This window comes from Lolium rigidum, chromosome 7, assembly GCF_022539505.1.
Source record: "Lolium rigidum isolate FL_2022 chromosome 7, APGP_CSIRO_Lrig_0.1, whole genome shotgun sequence".
Lineage (NCBI taxonomy): Eukaryota > Viridiplantae > Streptophyta > Magnoliopsida > Poales > Poaceae > Lolium > Lolium rigidum.
Genome location: NC_061514.1, coordinates 69,450,144 through 69,476,206, shown reverse-complemented (window position 1 = coordinate 69,476,206; position 26,063 = coordinate 69,450,144). Strand labels below are relative to the sequence as shown.

The window sequence follows — 26,063 nt, the reverse complement described above, 5'->3', positions numbered from 1 at the left end:
GGCCAGGACAACCGCGACTAAATGTCCTCAGGCCTGGCCCAAAGGCCTTTAGTCGCGGTTGGCCAGGCCAACCGCGACTAAAGGCCCATCCCTATATAAAAGTGCCTCAGCTCACTGCACTTAGCCATTTGGTGCCACTTCTCTTCACAAACTTCACAAGGGGGTGTAGGTTTGCTTTTGGCTCCTCTTATGCACACAAGGTGTTTGATGAAATGCCCCAAGAGCATGAAACAAACATGATATGAAGTGTCGGAGCCACACTTGATCGAGCTTCCTCATTTATTTTTTCCTCCTCGATCGCGGTTAGCAACTTGAACCTTTCATATGTGTCATTGATAAAATATGCATATGTGTGTAGTTCATTGTTTAATTTCTATTTAGTTTAACAAATGCATGATGGTTAATTATATATTTTGTATTATAATAATGCAGATGAATCGGCAATGGATGTACGCTAACCGACTCTCCGGCGAATTCACTACGGGTTTGAAAGATTTCCTCGTAGTGGCTAATGCGAACAAGCAGGGGGGGTTTTGTTATCTGTCCATGTGTTGGTCGTAAGAATCGGAAGGGTTACTCTTCCTCAAGGGAAGTTCACTCGCACTCGATTCGGCATGGTTTCATGCCAAGCTATAATTGTTGGACCAAGCATGGAGAAAGAGGGGTTATAATGGAAGAAGATGAAGAAGGGGATAACATCGATGACAGCTATCTTGATCATTTCGGTGATACTTTCATGGAGGATGCTGAAGGTGGGGAAGGTGAAGGGGAAGGTGAAGGGGAAGGTGATCAAGAAGAGGCACGTGATGAGCCCGCTGATGATCTTGGTCGGACCATTGCTGATGCACACGGAGTCGCTGCAAAACTGAAAAGGAGAGGGAGAATTTGGATCGCATGTTAGAGGATCACAAAAAGTCGCTGTAACCAGGATGCGATAATGGTCTGAAAAGCTCGGGCTGCACACTCGGATTTGCTGAGATGGAAGGCACAGGAAGGTGTAGCTGACTTGGGATTTGAAAACTTGCTGAAAATGTTGAAGAATATGTTTCCAAAGAATAACGAGTTGCCCTCCAGTACGTACGAAGCAAAGAAGGTTGTCTGCCCTCTAGGTTTAGAGGTTCTGAAGATACATGCATGCATCAACGACTGCATCCTCTACCGCGGTGAATACGAGAATTTGAATGAATGCCCGGTATGCACCGCATTGCGTTATAAGATCGAGGCGATGACCCCGGTGACGATGTCGAGGGCGAGAAACCCGAGAAGAGGGTTCCCGCCAAGGTGATGTGGTATGCTCCTATAATACCACGGTTGAAACGTCTGTTCAGGAATAAAGAGCATGCCAAGTTGTTGCGATGGCACAAAGAGGACCGTAAGTCGGACGGGGAGTTGAGACACCCCGCAGATGGAACGCAATGGAGAAAAATCGACAGAGAGTTTAAAGATTTTGCAGCAGACGCAAGGAACATAAGATTTGGTCTAAGTACAGATGGCATGAATCCTTTTGGCGAGCAGAGCTCCAGCCATAGCACCTTATTCCTTGGTTGTGCATGAAGCGGAAGTTCATTATGATGCCAGTGCTCATCCAAGGTCCGAAGCAACCCGGCAACGACATCGATGTGTACCTAAGGCCATTAGTTGATGAAATTTTACAGTTGTGGGGCAGACCTGGTGTCCGTGTGTGGGATGAGCACAAAGAAGAGGAATTTGACCTACGAGCGTTGCTTTTCGTAACCATCAACGATTGGCCTGCTCTTAGTAACCTTTCGAGACAATCAAATAAGGGATACAATGCATGCACGCACTGCTTACATGAGACTGAAAGTGTACATTTGCCAAATTGTAAGAAGAACGTGTACCTGGGGCATCGTCGATTTCTTCCAAAAATTCATCCAGTAAGAAAGAAAGGCAAGCATTACAACGACAAGGCAGATCACCGGCCGAAGCCTGCGGAACACACTGGTGCTGAGGTATTTGATATGGTCAAGGATTTGAAAGTCATCTTTGGAAAGGGTCCTGGCAGACAATCAATTCCGAAGGGAGCCGACGGGCACGCACCCATGTGGAAGAAGAAATCTATATTTTGGGAGCTAGAATATTGGAAAGTCCTAGATGTCCGCTCCGCAATCGACGTGATGCATGTTACGAAGAATATTTGCATGAACCTCGCTAAGCTTCTTGGGCGTGTATGGGAAGACAAATGATACAAAGGAAGCACGGCAGGACCGAGCAACGCTTGAAAGACCCCGATGACCAGGCATCCGGAATGGTTTCAAGGTCGTGCCGGCTACGCTACGACCAAAGAAGAGAAGGTCATCTTTTTTGAATGCCCGAGCAAGTATGAAGGTCCCGTCTGGATTCTCGTCCAATATAAAGGGAATAATAAACATGGCGGAGAAAAAGTTCCAAAACCTGAAGTCTCACGACTGCCACATGATTATGACGCAATTGCTTCCGATTGCTTTGAGGGGGCTCCTGCCGGAAAATGTTCGAGTAGCCATTGTGAAGCTATGTGCATTCCTCAATGCAATCTCTCAGAAGGTAATCAATCCAGAAGTTCTACCACGGTTACAGAACGATGTGGTCCAATGTCTTGTCAGTTTCGAGTTGGTGTTCCCGCCATCCTTCTTCAATATTATGACGCACCTCCTGGTTCACCTATCGAAGAGATTTCCATTCTCGGTCATGTATTTCTACACAATATGTTCCCCTTCAAGAGGTTCATGGGAGTATTAAAGAAATATGTTCGTAACCGTGCTAGGCCAGAAGGAAGCATCGCCAAGGGCTATGGAAATGAGGAGGTAATTGAGTTTTGTGTTGACTTTGTTCCTGACCTTAAGCCAATTGGTCTTCCTCGATCGCGGCACGAGGGGAGACTAAGTGGAAAAGGCACGATCGGAAGGAAATCAACGATATGTATGGACGGCCATTCTCTGACTGAAACTCACCACACAGTTCTGACCAATTCCAGCTTGGTGGCTCCGTACTTTGAGAAACACAAGAATATTTTACGCTCGGACAACCCGGGGAAGCCTGAATCCTGGATTAGGAATGCCCACATGGAGACTTTCGGCAGTTGGTTGAGAAAACATTTAATGAGTGACAATGTTGTTGTAGATCAGCTGTACATGTTGGCCAAGACACCATCTTCGACTATAACGACTTTCCAAGGGTACGAGATAAATGGGAATACATTTTACACGATCGCCCAAGATAAAAAGAGCACCAACCAAAACAGTGGTGTCCGCTTTGATGCAGACAACCGAGAATGGGCAAAAGGTCACATATTATGGTTACATAGAGGAGATATGGGAACTTGACTATGGACCCTCCTTTAAGGTCCCTTTGTTCCGGTGCAAATGGTTCAAGCTAACAGGAGGTGGGGTAAAGGTGGACCAGCAATATGGAATGACAATGGTGGATTTCAACAATCTTGGTTACCTTGACGAACCATTCGTCCTAGCGAAAGATGTCGCTCAGGTTTTCTATGTCAAGGACATGAGTAGCAAACCGAGGAAACGGAAAGATAAGAAAACGATCAGTACATCATGCGATGATCCAAAGCGCCACATTGTTCTTTCAGGGAAAATAAACATCGTGGGAGTGGAGGACAAGACAGACATGTCAGAAGATTATAATATGTTTGGTGAAATTCCGCCTTTCAAAGTGAACACCGACCCAAGCATTAAGTTAAATGATGAGGATGCTCCATGGATACGGCCCAATCGTAAGCAAGCAGGGACACAAGGGAAGAAATGATGTGTAATAATTTATTGTACCAAACTTTGTTGAATGGATCACGTGAATTATATTATCCGTGATGTGTTTTCGTGTTCATTTTCGAATGATTCGATTGATTCGAGATAGCACTGATGATACATGAAATTTGGAGTGATTTAGTCATACTCCTGCCTAGGCGTATAATATGCATACTCGTAGTCTTCATAGCCGCCGCCGTTGTACTCGGTAGTCGTCGCCTTCTAAGTTGCCGCCGTCGTCGTCGCTGCTCGTCGTCGGCTGTCGTCGGGCGGCGCTCGTGGCTCGAACTGAGGGTAGCGCAGGCGGGGGATATCGCCGGCCGTGATGTAGTCCATGACGCTCTGCAAAGTCCGGCCGTACCACCATAGCCGACGGCCGGCCTCGTGGAAGTTCCCAGGAGGCAGACCGTCCTCCTCATACCTGGCGAGCGCCCTCTCACGCCGATTGATGAAGAAGGCGTCCCAAGTATGCTGGTTATCGGGATGCCAGCGGGGATTCATCCGCTGCTCCGGCATGAGGTCGAGGTAGTAGTGGTTCGTGATGGCTGCCCGGCACGCAGTACCCTGAGAGAGGGGAGGGACCGGCACGCCGCCGGCGCTTAGTCTCCAGTCGGCGGGGACACGGTAGCCCAGTGGGCAAGGGTAGTTCGAGGCGCAAAGCTCCTCCACCTGCTGGTAGGTTAGAGTGGGTGCGGTGGAAGCCATGAGAGAGTGATGAGAGATTGTAGAGATGTGATAATGCTGGCCAAGCCGGGCTACATATATGTAGTGAGAAATGGCGGGAAAAATTGGAGCGGGAAGACAGGAGGCGGGAAGAAAGAGGCGGGAAGACAGGAGGCGGGAAGAAAGAGGCGGGAAGAAAGAAGCGGGAAGAAAGTGGCGGGAAGAAAGAGGCAGGAAGACAGGGAAGAAATGGCGGGAAGAAGAGGCGGGAAGACAGATGCGGGAAGAAGGGGGCGGAAAGACAGATGCGGGAAGAGGGGGCGAAAAGACAGAAGCGGGAAGAGGGGGGCGGGAAGACAAAGGTGGCCGGAAAGAACTGGTGGGAAGAGGGAGGCGGAAAGATAGAGGCGGCCGGGAAGAACTGGTGGGAAGAGGGAGGCGGAAAGATATTGAAATGAATTAGTTTCATTTTTCTGATTTTTTTGATATATTAATTGCATTTTTAATATTTTTAAATGAATTAGTTTTATTTTTCTGAATTTTTTGATATATTAATTGCATTTTTAAGATTTTGAAATGAATTAGTTTTATTTTTCTTAATTTTTTGATATAATATTTGTATTTTTCACATTTTGAAATGAATTATTTTTATTTTTCTGAATTTTTTGATATATTATTTGTATTTTTAAGATTTTGAAATGAATTAGTTTTATTTTTCTGAATTTTTTGATATATTATTTGTATTTTTCACATTTAGAAATGAATTAGTTTATTTTTCTGAATTTGTTGATATATTATTTTGTATTTATAATATTTACAAATAGAAAGAATTTCGAAAAAGGCCTTTAGTCGCGGTTGGCCAGGCCAACCGCGACTAAAGCTCATTTCCGCGGGAACCGCAAAAACGGGCGAAAAATGGGCTTTAGTCGCGGTTGGTGTGGCCAACCGCGACTAAAGGGTACCCTTTAGTCGCGGTTTGCCACACCAACCGCGACTAAAGCCCCTCCCCTATAAATACGCGCGGGCGCCCGCGCAGGCCTCACTTCTTCTTCCTCCGCTCGAACCGTCAGGCTGCCTCTTCGTCGACTCGCCGACCGTCTGCCTCCGCCGCGCGTCCCTCATCCTCGCCGACCGCCGCCCTCGTCGCCGCCGTCGGCCGCCGCCTCCTTCTTCTCCCCGCGCCCGCCCCGTGTATGTCGTCGTCTCACGCCTCGATCTGCCGGCGCCCCCCGCCGCCGAACCCCGGCCCCTGCACGCCGCCGCCAGACGACGCCGCCGCCGAACCCCGGCCCTGCACGCCGCCGCCAGACGACGCCGCCGCCAGAGTTGCGCCGCGCGCGCCGCCGCCTCTCCGACAGTCGTCGCCGCCGCTAGACCTTGCGCCGCGCCGTAGTAGGCGTGCCGCGCGCGCCGCGGTGCGCCCGGCCGGCAGCGAAGCAGAGAGAGGAGAGAAGCCAGGGCGCGTCGCCTCTGGCCGATTTTTTTTGTTTTTTTTTTAATTTGTAACTAATAAACTTTTGTGTTTTTTTGTAACTAACTACTTAACCAAAATTAACATAATAATTTGGAATGTTAAGTAAAAATAATAATATTTGAATGTTAAGAAAAAAATAACTTAAAAAATAACTTAATTGGCATGTTTGGAATTTGGAAAAAATTTGTGTTTTTTTGTAACTAACTACTTAACCAAAATTAACATAATAATTTGGAATGTTAAGTAAATATAATTATATTGGAATGTTAAGAAAAAAATAACTTAAAAAATAACTTAATTGGCATGTTTGGAATTTGGAAAACTTTTGTGTTTTTTTGTAACTAACTACTTAACCAAAATTAACATAATAATTTGGAATGTTAAGTAAATATAATTATATTGGAATGTTAAGAAAAAAATAACTTAAAAAATAACTTAATTGGCATGTTTGGAATTTGGAAAACTTTTGTGTTTTTTTGTAACTAACTACTTAACCAAAATTAACATAATAATTTGGAATGTTAAGTAAATATAATTATATTGGAATGTTAAGAAAAAAATAACTTAAAAAATAACTTAATTGGCGTGTTAAGTACAAAAATAATTACAGAGTTTGGAATTTGGAATATTCGACCCCGCGTGTATACGGAGGGGGCGGCGAGGCCCTCGCCGCCCCCTCCGTATACGCGCGGGTTTTTTTTTGTTTTTTTACGAGAGAGAGGATCGGCACCGCCACCGCCACCGTCACCGCCACCGCCCTTTCGCCACCGCCACTGGTCTCTCGGTCACGCGGTCACTGCGAGGCGAGGTCGATCGTCCGCATATACACATATAATACGCGCGCGTCCCCCCTCTCGCCTCCCTCGTCGCCCTCTCTCTTTATATGTAGAAGAGATGTGATAATGCTGGCATATACACAATTAATTAGTTTTTACTACATGTTTTCAGGACTGACATATGGCGGACGATAGAGCTGACCCGATTATGGAAAACTATGATCAAGAAGCTGAAGAACATTTATTTGGCATCATAAAAGGCGATATTGTTTATGTGCCGACCGAACAAGATGAAGAGGATATTTCTTCTTATCTGAATCTTGACGGTCAAGATGAAGGCCGTCAGCAAGATGATGGGGAAGAAACGTCGATAAACGACGATCTTCAATTGCAAGTAGCAACCAGCTCCGGCGCCGAGGTATATATATACATTTTGCCTCTGGTGATACAAACTTACTGATTTGAATAAATATGTGTGTACTAACACGCGCGACTCTCTTTCTTATTTTAGCCCTCGGCCGGATCGTCGAAAAAATCGAGTACGTCGTCAAAGCGTGGCGCAACCAAGACGCTCAAACAAGGAGAAACATATACCATCGAGGTTGTCGACTGTGCAACCGGCAGGCCGCTGGAGCCCCAGAAGCACGCCACCAAGTTTATCAACCAATGCGGAGCCGTTGTTAGAGACAACGTCTCGATCACCCTCCAGGAGTGGCATGAGCCAAAGAAGGCACGTCTTGGTTTCACTTTTGTCGACAAGAGAACTAAAAAGGATTGCTTTAAAAAGCTTATGGAACATTTCGTCCTACCTCCGGAATACCACAAATTCGATAAGGAGGATAACAAGATTCAGGAAAAGAAGGAGAGGAGGAGGCTAGTCAAACACTTCGCTCTTGGTAAGATGGCCGAAACATTCCGAAAATTCAAGAAAAATCTAGCCCGTGACTATGTCAACCAGAACAAGACTCCGGATTTCAAAGGACAATATGAGAGACTTCAACATGATTGGCCAGAATTTGTGAAGCAGAAGAAATCGGAGCATTTCATTGAAATATCGAAAAAAATAAGGAAAATGCGGCTAAGAAGGAGTACAATCATATTATGGGGCCAGGAGGGTATCGCTTTTGGGAGCCTAAGTGGGAGAAGATGGAGAACGAGCTGAGGACGCGAGGAATCCGTCCAGGTACGGAGGGATGGGACCGAAGGGCCAAAAGCTGGTGGTACGGGCACGGGGGAACGCTATACCCGGAGATAGGGGCGTGTGTTCACCGGAATAGAACGTTTAAACCCACCCAAGCCCTTATTGACGCAATGAGGGATGCTCAAGAGGGGAAGATCAAGTTCAACAGAGAGAACGACGCGCTGACAAGAGCCCTCGGGAATCCTGAACACGGAGGACGTGTACGAGGCATGGGGAACATTCCGTGGAAAGTAGGGTTCTCCCAGGACGATGACCCGTACGGTTACAGAAGCCGTAAGAGAAAGTCGGATCGGGATGCAGATGTTGTGGCGCGGTTGGCATCGGAAGTCGATGAGATGAAGAAAACCCTGACTATACTAGTACATGAGAGATCGGCAGCTGGGACGCATGAAGATCATCCAGCGGATCTCGGAAGCCAGCAGCGGAGAAGCAGCGTGGCTTCCACGGAGGCCCAGCCGGCTACTGAAGCACCGGAGATCCACAATACTGCACCGGAGCCTCCTCGCTACCCCGTGGACGATGTAAAGGAGATGAAAGAATGTCATCTGCATTATCCTACTGGGAACATGTCCACGAAGGTAGCCATCGGCAGTGCTTTACCATGTGAGCCTGGAGCACTCCACCACAACAACCCCATTCCAGATGGCTATGCTCGTGTCACGGTGGAGGAAATAGTCCCCGGGTTTGAGGAACTGGAGATTGACATTGCTACACCCGAAGGGGAGAGAAGACTTGGAGGTGTCAAGCGCCAGTTCATTCTATGGAAAAGAAGTTTATCAAGTTTCCAGACGAGGCGCCAAGGCAAACAAGTCCACCCCCCTCCGGTGGTGGTGGCGGTGGCGGCGGCGGCGGTGGTGGTGGTTCACCTACACCTCCTTCACGTCAGCTGACGCCGCCCCCCAGTCCACAACGTCCGGCGGGTGATCAGCCGCCGCCCCCCAGTCCTCGTCCGGCGGGTGAGCAGACGCCGCCCCCCAGTCAGCCTCCGGCGGGTAAGCAGCCGCCCCCCAATCCACCTCCGGCAAAGAAGCAGAAGCAGTCCTGGACTATTAACCCGGAGCCTTATGTACCTAAGACCACAAAGGTACCGGAGCCATCACTGAAGCCTCTCATCCCGAGACCTTGGGAACTTAGTGTCGAGGAAAATGCAAAGGTCGTGGCTGCTCAGCATGAGAAATGGAAGGCGGATTGCAAGAAGAAAAGAGAGCCCGAGCCCAGGCCAGTATATTCTGACAAGCAAAAGAAGTGGGCTAAGTCATTTTTGACCGAACCGTCCCAAGCCGCGAAGAATCTGCCTGACGACTATTCACGTGAACTTCGTAGGCAAGCACTCATGTTGAAGGAGAAGAAAGAGTTGGCGGAGAAGCAGGAGAAGAAAGCCTTCGAGGAGGCCGAGAAAGAATTAGAAAGTAAAAAAGGGAGGAAACAAGTTGCCCAGCTCGGGGAACAAAGTAAACAATCCATCGCCCCGCTCATAGTGAAAGCCGCCGGTCCGGATGCCCCCGATATCATAGCAGCTGCGGCAGCTGCGGGATTGAGGAGAACACTATGTAGAGGATGTAGAACTTCATATGCAGTAAATTATGTATGGAAACTTGTTCAAAATTGTATATGGTCATCCGATATTGAATATATATTGTATATATTCCTCTTGAATTCTTTTTGGTTCTAATTTCAAATTTGTTTGAAATTGTACGTTCATATGCATGTATGTAGTACCGTAGAATATGTGAAACTCCTTCAAAATTAAAATAAAACACAAAAGAAAATAAAACAATACAAATTAAAAAGAAACCAGGTTTAGGTGGGGGGGGGGGGGCTAAAACCGTAAACCTGCAGCGGCCTTTAGTCGCGGTTGGCCAGGAGAACTGCGACTAAAGGTCCTCCGCCCCGAAGGACTGCTGGCGGCCACGTGGAGGCGCTTTTAGTCGCGGTTCGTAACGAACCGCGACTAAAGAGGGGGGCCTTTAGTCGCGCTTAGTTGGTCACGGTTGCGCAACCGCGACCAATGACAGTTGCGAACCGCAACCGATGGCCTTTTTTCTACAAGTGAATGATTGTGGTCGTGTATTTTGGCGTGGTGCAAAATTTAAATGGAAGGAAGCTGGGAAGTTTGAGCAACTTTTGGACACACATATTAGCAATTTTAGAATAGTATAAGTTTCTTCTTTAGATTTTCTTATAGAAATAGCTGCTAAACTGACAAACGTCAGCACCACACTGAAGTTGTACTCTTGTTTTTTAGAATGCATTGGCTCGCTTGAGCTACCATGAATGACTAACCATCTGAAGAAACAGCTTGGTTCTATTCATGTTCGAATATGGTTGGATTCCTTGGAACGATTCATACAAGTTGTTCCATGTATTTTATGATTCGTCTGGCTCGAGCTAGCTAGCTGTAATCCTGAAGTTCGGCCCGTCCGTGAACTTGTAGATGCAATATTTAAACTTGAACCCATTTTGTCAATTTAACATCAACCCAATACATCCAGGTCGTAATAATCTAGAATAACATCAATCGGCAAGCAGGAACAAACTACTCAACATGCATCAACTAATGATGCAATGCAGGGAATCTTGGTCACTAGCGCCATTACAAATTATATAACCAATATACGTACATTCTGCTTGTACCGATCCAGATTGGAACTCCTAATCGCCCTCACATGCAAAGTTCACGGGCAAGATAACACGCTAATAATTCATCAGCATTGCACCACTCTTTCACCTATAAATACCAAACCAAAGCACCATCTCAGCGCATCACAAGCACCTAGCAGTCTACAGCTCCAGAGCCAATCGGTCATTTTGCTCTGAGCTTCTGCGTGGTGTACTGATCACTCGCAGCAATGGCAGGCAAGGCATCGATCGCGCTGTTCCTCGCTGTGAACCTGGTCGTGTTCTCCATGGCCAGCGCGTGCGGGGGGAACTGCCCGACTCCTGCCACACCAACCCCGTCGACGCCTTCGACGCCCACCCCAACCCCAGCCTCGTTCGGCAGGTGCCCGCGAGACGCGCTGAAGCTGGGCGTGTGCGCCAATGTGTTGGGACTGATCAAGGCCAAGGTGGGCGTGCCCCCCACGTTGCCGTGCTGCCCGCTGCTGGAAGGGCTCGTCGACCTCGAGGCCGCCGTGTGCCTTTGCACGGTGCTCAAGGCCAACATCCTTGGCATCAAGCTTAACCTCCCTATCGATCTCAGCCTCGTCCTCAACCACTGCGGCAGGAGCGTCCCCACCGGATTTAAGTGCTAAGCGACCAGTCTCTCGGTCCATCGACTCAGGTGCCGCCGAGCAAGATATGCATGTCTTGAGACGTTGCTTCTCGGAGAGGAAATTATTCTACTCGCTTAACTGTTTGCACATTTGCTTGTTTGCTTGTTTGTTTGCTACTTGAGGTGCTAGTTACATGTGATCTGCATATGCAAGCATACACAGAGTATCGTATGCAGCCGGTCCGTTCGATCCTATTTCATGTTAATTATTCTTAATTCTTATTTTCTTGATGATGGATTGTGTTTATTTGTACGTATGATCTGTATGTTCGACGAAAAAAATTGTTCTTACTACTTCGTGTGGGTGCATGGTTCGGTGATTTGTCAAATATGCCTGAAAATAGAATAATTTACTTGTTTACAAGTTTTTTGTTACTACTTTTTTTTGATAAAGAGAATATATTAATATCGTGGAGATATCAACTACACCCAGCCTCTGCAACAACATCATACCCTAATGGTACGAAGGATGCATACAGCAAAAAAAAAAGAATTACAAAAAAGAAAGACCCCGCTACAGAGATTCATAACTTGAAATAACAACACTGGCACCACCAAGACAACACCAGAATATTAGCTTCTCCATAAGCGACGCCTCCAGAAAGGAAACAGTGCCCAAACGCTATCGTCGCCCGATCATAGATCTTAGGTTTTCACCCTGAAGAAAGTCATTTCTCTCAAAACAATGCTTTCAACGAACATTGCCATGCACAACCAATTAAAGCCAGACCTTGGATTTTCACCCTAAAAGATAAGACTCTGAACTTCTCCTGTGCAGTCGCCCCCACATATCAGCTTTTTTTCAAGTTACGAAGCACAAAGCCAATTCCACTCACCGCCAAGATCCGACCATCATAGCTATTCCACCGATCTCGGTGATGACCCACAAGTATAGGGGGTGTATCGTAGTACTTTCGATAAATAAGAGTGTCGAACCCAACGAGGAGCAAAAGGTGTTGACAAGCAGTTTCGATGAAGGATTCACTGTAAATGCTCACAGACAAGTATTCAGGGGGTTTTGATATTGCAGATAAATAAATACAAGTAAATAAAATGCGAGAGAAATAATTGCAGCGAGTGGCCCAATCCTTTTTAGCACAAAGGACAAGCCGGTTTGTTTACTTATAATGACCAAACGTTCTTGAGAACACATGTGGATTATAGTCTAGTGCTTTCGCTTCATACGGCTGATTAATCTTCATTGTTTTGATAAGTGTTGTGTGGGTGAACCTATGCTAATGCACCGCCCTTCCTAGGACTAATACATACTTGTGATTATACCCCTTGCAAGCATCCGCAAATACAAGAAATTAATTAAGATAAATCTAACCACAGCCTTAAACTCTGAGATCCTGCTATCCCTCCTGCACCGATATACTAACAGGGGTTTAGGTTGATGTCACTCCGGCAACCCCACAATTAGCAAACGAATACAAGATGCACTCCCCTAGGCCCATAAAGGTGAAGTATCATGTAGTCGACGTTCACATGACACCACTGGAAGAGTAACACCACAACTTAAATATCATAACATTGAATACTACTCAACAATAATTCACTACTAACATTTAGACTTCACCCATGTCCTCAAGAACTAAACGAACTACTCACGAGACATCATATGGAACATGATCAGAGGTGATATGATGATGAATAACAATCTGAACATAAACCTTGGTTCAATGGTTTCACTCAATAGCATCAATAACAAGTAGTAATCAACACCGGGAGAGTTTCCCCTATCAAACAATCAAGATCCAACCCAAATCGTTACAGCGGTGACGAGATGCGGCGGTGGAGATGGCGGTGTAGATGATGGAGATGATGATTATGATGATGGAGATGATGTCCAGCTCGATGACGATGGCGATGGCGTCGATTTCCCCCTCCGGGAGGGAATTTCCCCGGCGGATTCCTGCCTGCCGGAGAGCTCTTTTCTCTCTGGTGTTTCTCCGCCCCGCAGAGGCGGCTCCGTCAATTCTCCGTAACTCCCCGGGGCTTAGGTTTTCGGGACGAAGAAGTACACGAAGGAGAGGCGGCCAGAGGGGGCTGTGGGCCCCTCCCCACAAGGCGGCGCGGCCAGGCCAGGGCCCGCGCCGGCCTATGGGGGGCCCATGGCGGCCCCTCTCGGCCCCTCCTTTTGGCTCCCTTCGTCTTCTGGAAAAATAGGAATTTTCGTATAATTGCCGTCAATTGTTGATCTTCAGAAATATGGTACCCTGACGGTGCTTTTTCCAGCAGAATCCTGACTCTGGTGAATAATTCTCCAACGATCATGAAACATGCAAAATAGATGAAATAACATAAGTATCATCTCTAAATATGAAATGTATCAATGAATAACAACAAATTATGATATAAAATAGTGATGCAAAATGGACGTATCAACTCCCCTAAGCTTAGACCTCGCTTGTCCCCAAGCGAAACTGAGCTCGATAAACAAGACCACATGTTTATGGAGTGAAGAGTCGATAAATAAAATACGGACAAGAAGCATCATATTGATTCACACAAGATATTCTAGTAAACATCTTCCTCATATAACTCAACTCGAAATAAGTAAAGAGAAATCACAAATAGAGGTGCATAGGAAATCATGATTGGTTATGGAAAACTTTGTTCTTGGTCAGAGAACTATTAACATATTGTACTTATCTTCTAATAATCATTTATATGACAGGGCTTTCATCCTCAATCATAACAATCTCCTCATAATCATTGATAACCTTCAAAGTCATATTCAATCAGATAAAATTTGTACTAAACAAGAAAGCATAAAAGACATGATTAACTGAATCATAGCATAAATGGTTGGTTCACAACAACTCAATTGCTTGCTTAAGATAGAGGGAAATAGGTTTACTGACTCAACATAAAAGTAAAAGATAGGCCCTTCGCAGAGGGAAGCAGGGATTAAATCATGTGCTAGAGCTTTTCAAGTTTTGAAATCATATGAAGAACATAAAAGTAAGATTTTGAGTGGTGTTTGTTGTTGTCAATGAATGGTAGCGGGCACTCTAACCCCCTTGCCAAACAGACCTTCCAAGAGCGGCTCCCATGGATAACGGCATCTCTACCAGCAAGGTAGATCATCCCCCTTCTCTTTTGTTTACACATGTATTTTAGTTTTATTATGGATGACACTCCCCCCAACCTTCGCTTTCACAAGCCATGGCTAACCGAATCCTCGGGTGCCTTCCAACATTCACATACCATGGAGGAGTGTCTATTGCAAGATTAAGTTGCTTACTGATAAATCAGGGCAAAACATGTGAAGAGAATTATTAATGAAGGTTATTAATTGGGGCTGGGAACCCTGTTGCCAGCTCTTATTGCAAAGTTATTGGATAAGCGGATGTGCCACTAGTCCATTGGTGAAAGTCCGCCCAACAAGATTGAAAGATAAAACACCACATACTTCCTCATGAGCTATAAAACATTGACACAAATAAGGAGTAATATAGTTTGAATTATTTAAAGGTAGCACATGAAGTATTTACTTGGAGTGGCGCAAAATACCACATAGTAGGTAGTTATGGTGGACACAAATGGCATGGGTTTGGTCTAAGGTTATGGATGTATGAGAAGCATTCCCTCTCAATACAGGTTTTTGGCTAGCAAGGTTTGATAGAAAGCATAAAGGTTGAAGGAAACAAGCAAATATACATGTGATAGAAACAATCATGCATCTTTCTCATAAGCACAAGCAATTCTAACTTCATAATACTAACTCATTAGCATAAAGATAATAGAGTAATATATCTACATGTATTTCCCTTTTCTATTTAAACATCAAGGTGTTGTTGCTATTGACCAATGCTAAGTTTGCCAAAACCAAATAGATTTACTTGATGCTCCCAAAGTGATATCAATACTAATGTCAAGAGGGATCATATAATAGAGATTGCAAACTAAAATAAGGTGTGCAAAAAGTAAATGATAAGACTTCTCATTAATATTCCATAACGATAACTCACACCAACGGATACATAGATAACCAACTAAGAGAGAGATACTTCCACACTGCAAACTATTCTATATGATAACTTCCCTACTCATGATATGACACTACTTGATAGTAAAATATAAAGATAGTGATGATGTGATACCGCGGCACTCCCCCAAGCTTGGAACAAACCAAGGGGATGCCAATACCGATGATGAATTACTCCTTCGTCGACGATGATGGTGGATTCTTCTCCTCGTCAGACTTCCAGGGAAGAGGCTCCCCATCAACAAACGATGTCTTGGTCTTGGGAATCCTGAAACTAGCAGCATCGCTAATGCGTTTAAACCTGTTTTCATACTCACAGTTTTGATTCCAAGCATCATAAAGTTGCGCCTGAAGTTGGTTGGTGGTGTTGTGAAGTGAGAGGATGTCGCTCCACAGCTTTGCAGTCTCCTTCTCGTGTTCACCAATGAGCTCGGACACAATTCGGTGGAAGATGTCCACTTCACGCTCAGCCATCTTTTTGTAGGTGAAGACCTCTTATTCTAGTTTCTCCATCCTGTCTTCTAGGCTTCCTTTTCCCTTAGGTCCACGAACATCTTCTATCTGCAACTCTCCATCCACGAGCAGCAATTCCTTGGGATGCATCTTCAATTCGCTTATGTACGGGTTGACGACGTTCTAAAAGAAGTTGTCCTTCGGAGGTTCCGACGAAGACATGGTGGCTCTAGATCTGAAAACAATCCCTGGCAGAAAACAGCTCGAAACAAAACACGACGAGAAAACGATATACGGACCTCTGGAGATCCGGGGGATTATATAGCAAATATTTTTACAACAAAGGAAGGTTCCAGGCCGAAAACGAGTGGAAACGGGACGCCGAGGGGCTGTCACCATAGGGCGGCGCGGCCAGGGTGGGGCCCGCACCGGCCTATGGTGACGGGCCATCGCGCATCTCCTCCACTCCGTTTCGATCTCGTAATTTTTTATATTTTTCAAAAACAGCAGAAATATTGTTCGGAAAGCTAAACGCGGACTTTTTATTACTAAAACTGTTACCTATTCAAAGTCGGACTCTGCAGAACTGTCAATTTGATCTTTGATGAAAGCTTCCGGAGTTATCACTTGAATAATATCAATATCTTCATTATCAGAATCTCCAGAAATATAATGCTTGATTCTTTGTCCATTCACTACTTGTGTGGCGTTACCTTCCAAAGAACTAATTTTTATTGCTCCTGAACGATATACCTCATCAATAACATATGGTCCTTCCCATTTTGAGAGTAATTTCCCTGCAAAAAATCTGTGACGAGACCGATACAATAGGACTTTGTCTCCAACATTAAATTCTCTTTTAATAATTCTTCTATTAGGCCACTTCTTAACTTTCTCCTTAAAAAGTTTAGCATTTTCATAAGCTTCACTTCTCCATTCATCTAAAGAACTCAATTGTAGCAACCTCTTCTTACCGGCAAGTTTAAAATCTTTATTAAGTTCTCTTACAGCCCAATAAGCTTTGTGCTCTAGTTCTAAAGGTAAATGACAAGCTTTTCCATAAACCATTTTATAAGGAGACATTCCCATAGGATTTTTATAAGCAGTTCTATAGGCCCACAATGCTTCCTTTAACTTACTAGCCCAATTCTTTCTAGATTTATTAACAGTATTTCCTAAAATATCTTTAATTTCTCTATTCGACAATTCTACCTGCCCACTAGTTTGAGGATGATAAGCTGAAGCAATTCTATGATTAATACCATATTTGGCAAGAGTTTTTCTAAAACCACCATGAATAAAATGAGAGCCTCCATCAGTCATAATATATCTAGGTACTCCAAATCTAGGAAATATAATATCTACAAGCATTTTTATAGAGGTCTCACCATCAGCACTTTTTGTAGGTATAGCTTCTACCCATTTAGTAACATAATCAACAGCGACAAGTATATGTGTGTTACCTTCTGAAGAAGGGAAAGGACGCATGAAGTCGAATCCCCAACAATCAAATGGTTCAATAACAAGAGTATAATTCATAGGCATTTCATTGCGTCTAGAGATATTACCAACTCTTTGACATTCATCACAAGATAAGATAAACTTCCTTGCATCCTTGAAAAGTGTTGGCCAATAAAAACCTGATTGTAGAACCTTTTGTGCGGTTCTATCTCCGGCGTGATGTCCTCCATAAACACTACCATGGCATTTACTCAATATCTCTTGTTGTTCATATTCGGGACACATCTTCGCATAATACCATCCACTCCTTTTTTATATAAGTGTGGGTCATCCCAAAAATAATGCCTCAAATCATAAAAGAATTTCCTCCTTTGCTGAGCTGAAAAGGTTGGAGGCAAGTACTTCGAAACAATAAAGTTAGCATAATCAGCATACCAAGGGCTATCTCGCGAGCTCACCTTTATTACAGCCAATTGTTCATTTGGAAAACTATCATTAACAGGAACAGGATCATAAGTAATATTTTCCAATCTAGACAAATTATCAGCAACAGGATTATCAACACCTTTCCTATCTACAATATGTAAATCAAATTCTTGCAAAAGAAGCACCAATCTAATAAGCCTTGGCTTAGCATCTTTATTTTCCATAAGGTACCTAATCGCAGCATGATCAGTATGAATTGTGACTTTTGAATCAACAATATAGGGTCTAAACTTGTCACATGCAAAAACTACGGCTAATAACTCTTTCTCAGTTGTAGCATAATTTCTTTGAGTAGCGTCTAGAGTTTTACTAGCATAATGAATAACATTCAATTTTTTATCTACTCGCTGTCCAAGGACAGCACCTACAACAAAATCACTAGCATCACACATAATTTCAAAAGGCAAATTCCAATCAGGAGGTTCAACTATAGGAGCATTTGTTAAGGCTTTCTTTAGAGTTTCAAAGGCTTCCTTACAATCATCATAAAAAACGAAAGGTACATCTTTTTGAAGAAGATTAGTAAGAGGCTTTGAAATTTTAGAGAAATCTTTAATAAACCTCCTATAAAAACCAAGCATGACCAAGAATACTACGAATACCTTTAACATCCCTAGGATAGGGCATCTTCTCAATTGCTTCAACTTTAGCTCTATCAACTTCAATACCCTTTCGGAAATTTTATGTCCCAATACAATTCCTTCATTAACCATAAAGTGACATTTCTCCCAATTAAGAACAAGGTTAGTTTCTTCAGATCTCTGCAAAACTTTATCAAGGTTTCGCAAGCAATTATCAAAAGAATTCCCATAGACAGAAAAATCATCCATGAATACCTCAACAATCTTTTCACAAAAACCATGAAAAATAGCAGACATACATCTTTGAAAAGTACCAGGAGCATTACATAAACCAAAAGGCATACGCCTATAAGCATAAGTTCCATAGGGACAAGTGAAAGTGGTTTTCTCTTGATCTTTAGCTCTAACAGCAATTTGTGAAAACCCAGAATATCCATCAAGAAAACGAAATGAGTATTTTTAGACAACTTTTCTAACATTTGATCAATAAAAGGTAAAGGGTAATGATCTTTCTTAGTAACTTTATTAACTTTTCGAAAATCAATGCACATTCTATACCCTACAACTACTCTTTGAGGAATAAGCTCATCATTATCATTAGGCACAACGAGCTTATACCTCCTTTCTTAGGAACACAATGCACATGACTAACCCATCTACTATCAGCAATAGGATATATAATACCTGCTTGAAGAAGTTTTAATACCTCATTTCTTACCACATCCTTCATCTTGGGAATTGGACGACGCTGATGTTCAACAACAGGTTTTGCACCATCTTCTATATTAATGGCATGTTGGCAAATAGCGGGAGAAATCCCCTTCAAATCATCAAGAGTATAGCCAATAGCTCCTCGGTGCTTCTTCAGTATTTCCAATAACCTTTCTTCCTCAATATCTGAAAGCTTAGCACTAATAATAACAGGATATGTTTTCTTATCATCAATATAAGCATACTTTAGATTATCAGGTAATGGTTTCAAATCAAACACAGGATCTTCCTTTGGTGGTGGTGTTACACCTAAATCTTCAACCGGTAAGTCATGTTTAAGAATAGGTTGACGAAGGAAAATTTCATCGAGCTCATCCCTTTCTTCCCTAAAAACTTCACTCTCACTATTCTCCAAATGTTGCTGCAAGGGATTACTAGGAGCAAGAGCAATAGATGCACACTGTTGAACTCTAAAATCATCATTAGGTAAATCAGCTTTATAAGGAGTTTTGGCAAATTTAGAGAAGTTAAACTCATAAGATTCACCAGCAAATTTAGTAACAATTTTCTCTTTCTTGCAATCTATAATGGCTCCACATGTATTTAGAAAAGGTCTACCAAAAATAATAGGACAAAACTTACTAGCAGCAGAACCAAGTACCAAAAAGTCAGCAGGATATTTAATGTTACCACATAGAACTTCAACATCTCGAACAATACCAATGGGAGAGATAGTTTCTCTATTAGCTAGCCGAATAACCACATCAATATCTTCAAGTTCACAAGAACCAATTTCATGCATAATTTCCGTGTAGAGCTCATAAGGAATGGCACTAATACTCGCACCAATGTCACATAAACCAAAATAGCAATGATCACCAATTCGAACAGAGAGCACAAGAACACTGGCTTTCATAGACTTATTAGGATGTGAAATAATATTAGAAGCATCTTCACAAAAAATAATATGACCATCTTCCACATTTTCAGTAACAAGATCTTTAACTATTGCAACAGCAGGTTCAACTTTTATTTGTTCTTCAGGTTCTATGGGTTTCTTTGCACTTTTATTAACTACACTAGTTATAACAGAATACTCCTTCATTTTAGCAGGGAAAGGAGTTTTTCAATATAAGCTTCAGGAAGAACAAGATCAACAGTTTTAATTTCAATACATTTACCTTTAGGTGAATCAACTTTATCTTTATATGGTTCATGATACTTATCAAAATTCTTCCTAGGCAATTCAAAATGAGAGGCAAAGGCTTTATAAATATTTGCAACAACTTGAGAGTCAAGACCATATGTAGCACTCATATTACGATATTCATCAAGATCCATAAAAGTTTCAATGCATTCATAATTATAATTTATACCTGACACTCTACCTTTGTCGTTCTCCCATCCTTCAGTATTTTCTTGGATTCGATCAAGAATGTCCCATTTAAAGTCTTCTTTATTGCGCGTGAATGATCCAGAACAAGAAGTATCCAGCAAGGTTTTATCTTGAAAATACAGTCTTGCATAGAAATTATCAATAATAATATTACCAGGAAGCTCATGAATGGGGCATTTGAGCATTAAAGACTTCAATCTCCCCCACGCTTGGGCAATACTCTCTCCATCATGAGGCCAGAAATTATATATACGGTTGCGGTCTTTGTGAATTTCACTTGGAGGATAAAATTTAGAGTAAAATAGAGGCACAATATCCTTCCAATCAAGAGAACGCCCATCCTTCAAGCAGCTTATACCAATGCGCCGCTTTACCGATAGCGACATAACAAATAATTTCTTCCTAACTTCATCCATTGAAATACCCGCACATTTGAATAACCCGCATAATTCATGTAAAAACAGGAAATGATCTCCAGGATGAACAGTTCCATCCCCTTCATAGCGGTTATCCACAACACGTTCAATAATTTTCATAGGTATTTTATATGGTATTACTTCCTCACCCGGCGCCTCATCCACTACCGTTGCAGTAGTAGTAGATTTCCCAAATAGAAATTCAAGGGAGGATCTCTCCATAATGACTTATAGCAGCAAGCGTAAACAAAATCAGCACGTACAAGAAAAGTTTCCTTACCAATTCCACTTACCAATAGCGCTTCACTCCCCGGCAACGGCGCCAGAAAATAGTCTTGATGACCCACAAGTATAGGGGGTGTATCGTAGTACTTTCGATAAATAAGAGTGTCGAACCCAACGAGGAGCAGAAGGTGTTGACAAGCAGTTTCGATGAAGGATTCACCGTAAATGCTCACAGACAAGTATTCAGGGGTTTTGATATTGCAGATAAATAAAGTACAAGTAAATAAAATGCGAGAGAAATAATTGCAGCGAGTGGCCCAATCCTTTTTAGCACAAAGGACAAGCCGGTTTGTTTACTTATAATGACCAAACGATCTTCAGGACACACGGGGATTTTAGTCTAGTGCTTTCGCTTCATACGGCTGATTAATCTTCATTGTTTTGATAAGTGTTGTGTGGGTGAACCTATGCTAATGCACCACCCTTCCTAGGACTAATACATACTTGTGATTATACCCCTTGCAAGCATCCGCAAATACAAGAAAGTAATTAAGATAAATCTAACCACAGACCTTAAACTCGAGATCCCGCTATCCCTCCCGCACCGATATACTAACGGGGGTTTTTAGGTTGCTGTCACTCCGGCAACCCCACAATTAGCAAACGAATACAAGATGCACTCCCCTAGGCCCATAAAGGTGAAGTATCATGTAGTCGACGTTCACATGACACCACTAAAAGAGTAACACCACTACTTAAATATCATAACATTGAATACTACTCAAAAATAATTCACTACTAACATTTAGACTTCACCCATGTCCTCAAAAACTAAACGAACTACTCACGAGACATCATATGTAACATGATCAGAGGTGATATGATGATGAATAACAATCTGAACATAAACCTTGGTTCAATGGTTTCACTCAATAGCATCAATAACAAGTAGTAATCAACACCGGGAGAGTTTCCCCTATCAAACAATCAAGATCCAACCCAAATCGTTACAGCCGGTGACGAGATGCAGCGGTGGAGATGGCAGTGTAGATGATGGAGATGATGATGATGATGATGGAGATGATGTCCAGCTCGATGACGATGGCGATGGCGTCGATTTCCCCCTCCGGGAGGGAATTTCCCAGCGGATTCCTGCCCGCCGGAGAGCTCTTTTCTCTCTGGTGTTTCTCCGCCCCGCAGAGGCGGCTCTGTCAATTCTCCGTAACTCACTGGGCTTAGGTTTTCGGGACGAAGAAGTACGCGAAGGAGAGGAGGCCAGAGGGGGCTGTGGGCCCCCTCCCCACAAGGCGGCGCGACCAGGTCAGGGCCCGCGCCGGCCTATGGGGGGCCCATGGCAGCCCCTCTCGGCCCCTCCTTTTGGCTCCCTTCGTCTTCTGAAAAAATAGGAATTTTCGTATAATTGCTGTCAATTGTTGATCTTCAGAAATATGGTACCCTGACGGTGCTTTTTCCAGCAGAATCCTGACTCTGGTGAATAATTCTCCAACGATCATGAAACATGCAAAATAGATGAAATAACATAAGTATCATCTCTAAATATGAAATATATCAATGAATAACAGCAAATTATGATATAAAATAGTGATGCAAAATGGACGTATCACTCGGCTTGATGAAGTTCTCCGCTAGCACCATGAAAAGAAAATGAACTCCATGATATTAATAGCCAACATAGCTTTGAAGCTGTCCCTCTGAAACCAAACGGCCAGATAAAAGATATGGGTGCACACGACCGAAACCACCCAATCCAACAATCTTCGGGCATTATTCGCACAATGAATTTCACCGACAGGGCCTTCCAAAACACGACAATCCACCTAGAATGGTGCGAACAAGCATCCGATAGATCTTCAAACTTGGTGCGACAAGAATCCTAGAACCGCCACCTTTATTCTTCGACGCGGACGAACATGCCCCCACGCCGCCATCCGCCGCCCGACGCCGACGAAGGAGGTTCAGAAATCAGATCGTCGCCTCGCTAAGTCGTCGCCGCCAAGCCCATGGGGGCTGCAGAGAAGAAGACTCGGCAGTCGGTTGTGTCCACCGGCTAGGAACCCGGTGGCGCTGCCCATGGTCACCCGAACAAATCGGCCAAGGCCGTCCTCACAGCAGACCATAGAAGGCGAAGAAGAAAACGACCAGGCCGTATAGGCCCAGATCAAGCCCGCTCCGCCGCCAGCTCACTGCGCCGCCGGCGTCCAGCGCCCCGTCGCCTCGTTGCCACCTCCGCAGACCACCAGCCCCGCCCGCCGCCGCGCCTCCAGCATCGGACTTGGTGGCCGCCCGAGAGTAGCCGCCGCCTCCAACACGGGGACGCCGCCACACCACGAAGTCGCCATGCTGCTGCCGAGGCAGCCACGCCGCCGCGCCCCTCGTTAAGCGTGCCGCCCTTATCGGCCTGCGCCAAGTCCTCCGCGCGAGGGAGAGAGGAGTCCCCACCGCCGCCGGCACCCGGGCTTTTCCCAGCGACGCCCTCCGGCGGCGTCGAGGAGAGGGAGGAGCAGGGGGAGGGGGCCTGGGCAGGTGGCGGCTAGGGTGCCCTCCCGCCGCCCACGTGAGCGACGAGGGGAAACGGAAGTTAGTAAGGAAGCTTGGGAAGTTTGAGCAACTTTTGGACACAGATATTTGCAATTTTAGAATAGTATAAGTTTCTTCTTTAGATTTTCTTATAGAAATAGCTGCTAAACTGACAAACGTCAGCACCAAGGATTTGGCTCCCGGCAGGAAAAAAATCCCGGGGGTGCTCGGGATTCCCGGTTACCCCGCCCGGTTACCGGACGAATTCAAAATTGAAAATTTAAATTCAAAGAGAATATTCGGTAAAATTATATAGAATATTCGCTAAAATTTAAATTTTTCGCAAAAAAACAAAAATATTGGGATTTTTTACCCGGTTAGACCAATTCCCGGGGGTGGTCGGGATATCCGGTTCCCGGCCGGGAACCAGATTTCCCGGGCGGTAACCAAATCCCTGGTCAGCACCACACTGAAGTTGTACTCTTGTTTTTTAGAATGCATTGGCTCGCTTGAGCTACCATGAATGACTAACCATCTGAAGAAACAGCTTGGTTCTATTCATGTTCGAATATGGTTGGATTCCTTGGAACGATTCATACAAGTTGTTCCATGTATTTTATGATTCGTCTGGCTCGAGCTAGCTAGCTGTAATCCTGAAGTTCGGCCCGTCCGTGAACTTGTAGATGCAATATTTAAACTTGAACCCATTTTATCAATTTAACATCAACCCAATACATCCAGGTCGTAATAATCTAGAATAACATCAATCAGCAAGCAGGAACAAACTACTCAACATGCATCCACTAATGATGCAATGCAGGGAATCTTGGTCGCCATTACAAATTATATAACCAATATACGTACATTCTGCTTGTACCGATCCAGATTGGAACTCCTAATCGCCCTCACATGCAAAGTTCACGGGCAAGATAACACGCTAATAATTCATCAGCATTGCACCACTCTTTCACCTATAAATACCAAACCAAAGCACCATCTCAGCGCATCACAAGCACCTAGCAGTCTACAGCTCCAGAGCCAATCGGTCATTTTGCTTTGAGCTTCTGCGTGGTGTACTGATCACTCGCAGCAATGGCAGGCAAGGCATCGATCGCGCTGTTCCTCGCTGTGAACCTGGTCGTGTTCTCCATGGCCAGCGCGTGCGGGGGGAACTGCCCGACTCCTGCCACACCAACCCCGTCGACGCCTTCGACGCCGACCCCAACCCCAGCCTCGTTCGGTAGGTGCCCGCGCGACGCGCTGAAGCTGGGCGTGTGCGCCAATGTGCTGGGACTGATCAAGGCCAAGGTGGGCGTGCCCCCCACGTTGCCGTGCTGCCCGCTGCTGGAAGGGCTCGTCGACCTCGAGGCCGCCGTGTGCCTTTGCACGGTGCTCAAGGCCAACATCCTTGGCATCAAGCTTAACCTCCCTATCGATCTCAGCCTTGTCCTCAACCACTGCGGCAGAAGCGTGCCCACCGGATTCAAGTGCTAAGCCATCAGCCTCTCGGTCGATCGACATGGGCACCGTCGAGCAAGATGTTCGTGCCTAGCATTCCCTTGCGACGTTACCCCGTGCTGCCGCTGCGGGGACATTATTCTGCTTGATCAGCTTTGTATGTTTGTTTATTTGTTTGTTTGCTACTTTATGTGCTAGTTACAAGTGTTGTGCATATGCATGCATACGTATTTAGCTGGTTTGATCCTCTTTCCTTTTAACTATCTTAATTCTTAATTTCTCGATGATGGTTTTGTGTGTATTTTGTACGATCCGCATGATCAATAAAATTTGCTCTTATTAATTCCCTTTGTGTTGTGCATGATTTGGTACTAGTTTGATAGTGTTACTGCATTCTGAACAGGTTAAAGGCTAAGAGGCATGCGTAATTAGCAACATATTACATGCAATAATGATTTTCAACAAACTTGCACTGGTTGCAGACCAAAGGCCGAGTCAAATTTTGGCAAACTCAGATCCCTCTTGCCACCTTTCATCCATCCATTCCATCACCACACACATGATTTTGACCATACAAAACGATAAGAACACTCATTAATGGTTCGATTTATAAAATTTATATGCCATGTGCACTTGCCCGTCGATCATTCCATAACTAAAGAATAGCCATGCTAACAATACAAGAAATCTTCTTTTGACATAACAATTCGACGAAAACCCGATCGTCACTGCTTCTGTATGTGCATGTTTACTACTTGTAGTGCTCACAAGTATTTGTTTCTCATAAATTTCCATGAAAAAGTGACCCATGTATTTTTATGGCTGCTTGCAATAATATTTTTTTTTACTAGAGTTAACCTTAGTAAGCCTCAGCAGGTAGATGACCAGTCTTATATTTACACTAATGGAAAACAGAGCTTTCGTCTAAGCCTTTTCACTACCGGAAAACCTGTCTATGCCGTGCGCCCAATTTTTGCAGTGCGGCAACACACGGCAAAGAATGTAATGCCGAGAGCGTACAGAGCCAGCGCACGGCATATAAAAAGTGCACGGCACATTAGTCCGAAGCGCACGGCAACGAACGAGCACACGGTAAAACCTGCGTAAAACGCACGGCAAAACAAAGCGCACGACAAACAATGGGAAAGACGCACGGCAAAACAGGCCGCACGGCATACTGGCACGCTCGGCCCACATCCAC

At 44.4% G+C, this 26,063-nt stretch overlaps 2 protein-coding genes across 2 annotated transcripts; both read left to right on the top strand.

The window, feature by feature from the left end:
• The first annotated feature begins 10,721 nt into the window (after positions 1-10,721).
• LOC124677453 (14 kDa proline-rich protein DC2.15-like) lies at positions 10,722-11,123 on the top strand. Its single transcript, XM_047213438.1, has one exon. It carries the CDS (start codon positions 10,722-10,724, stop codon positions 11,121-11,123), a length of 402 nt encoding a protein of 133 aa, XP_047069394.1.
• A 13,373-nt stretch (positions 11,124-24,496) lies between these two features.
• On the top strand, positions 24,497-24,898 carry LOC124677429 (14 kDa proline-rich protein DC2.15-like). Its single transcript, XM_047213414.1, has one exon. The coding sequence runs from the start codon at positions 24,497-24,499 to the stop codon at positions 24,896-24,898; it is 402 nt and encodes a 133-aa protein (XP_047069370.1).
• The last annotated feature ends 1,165 nt before the right edge of the window (positions 24,899-26,063 follow it).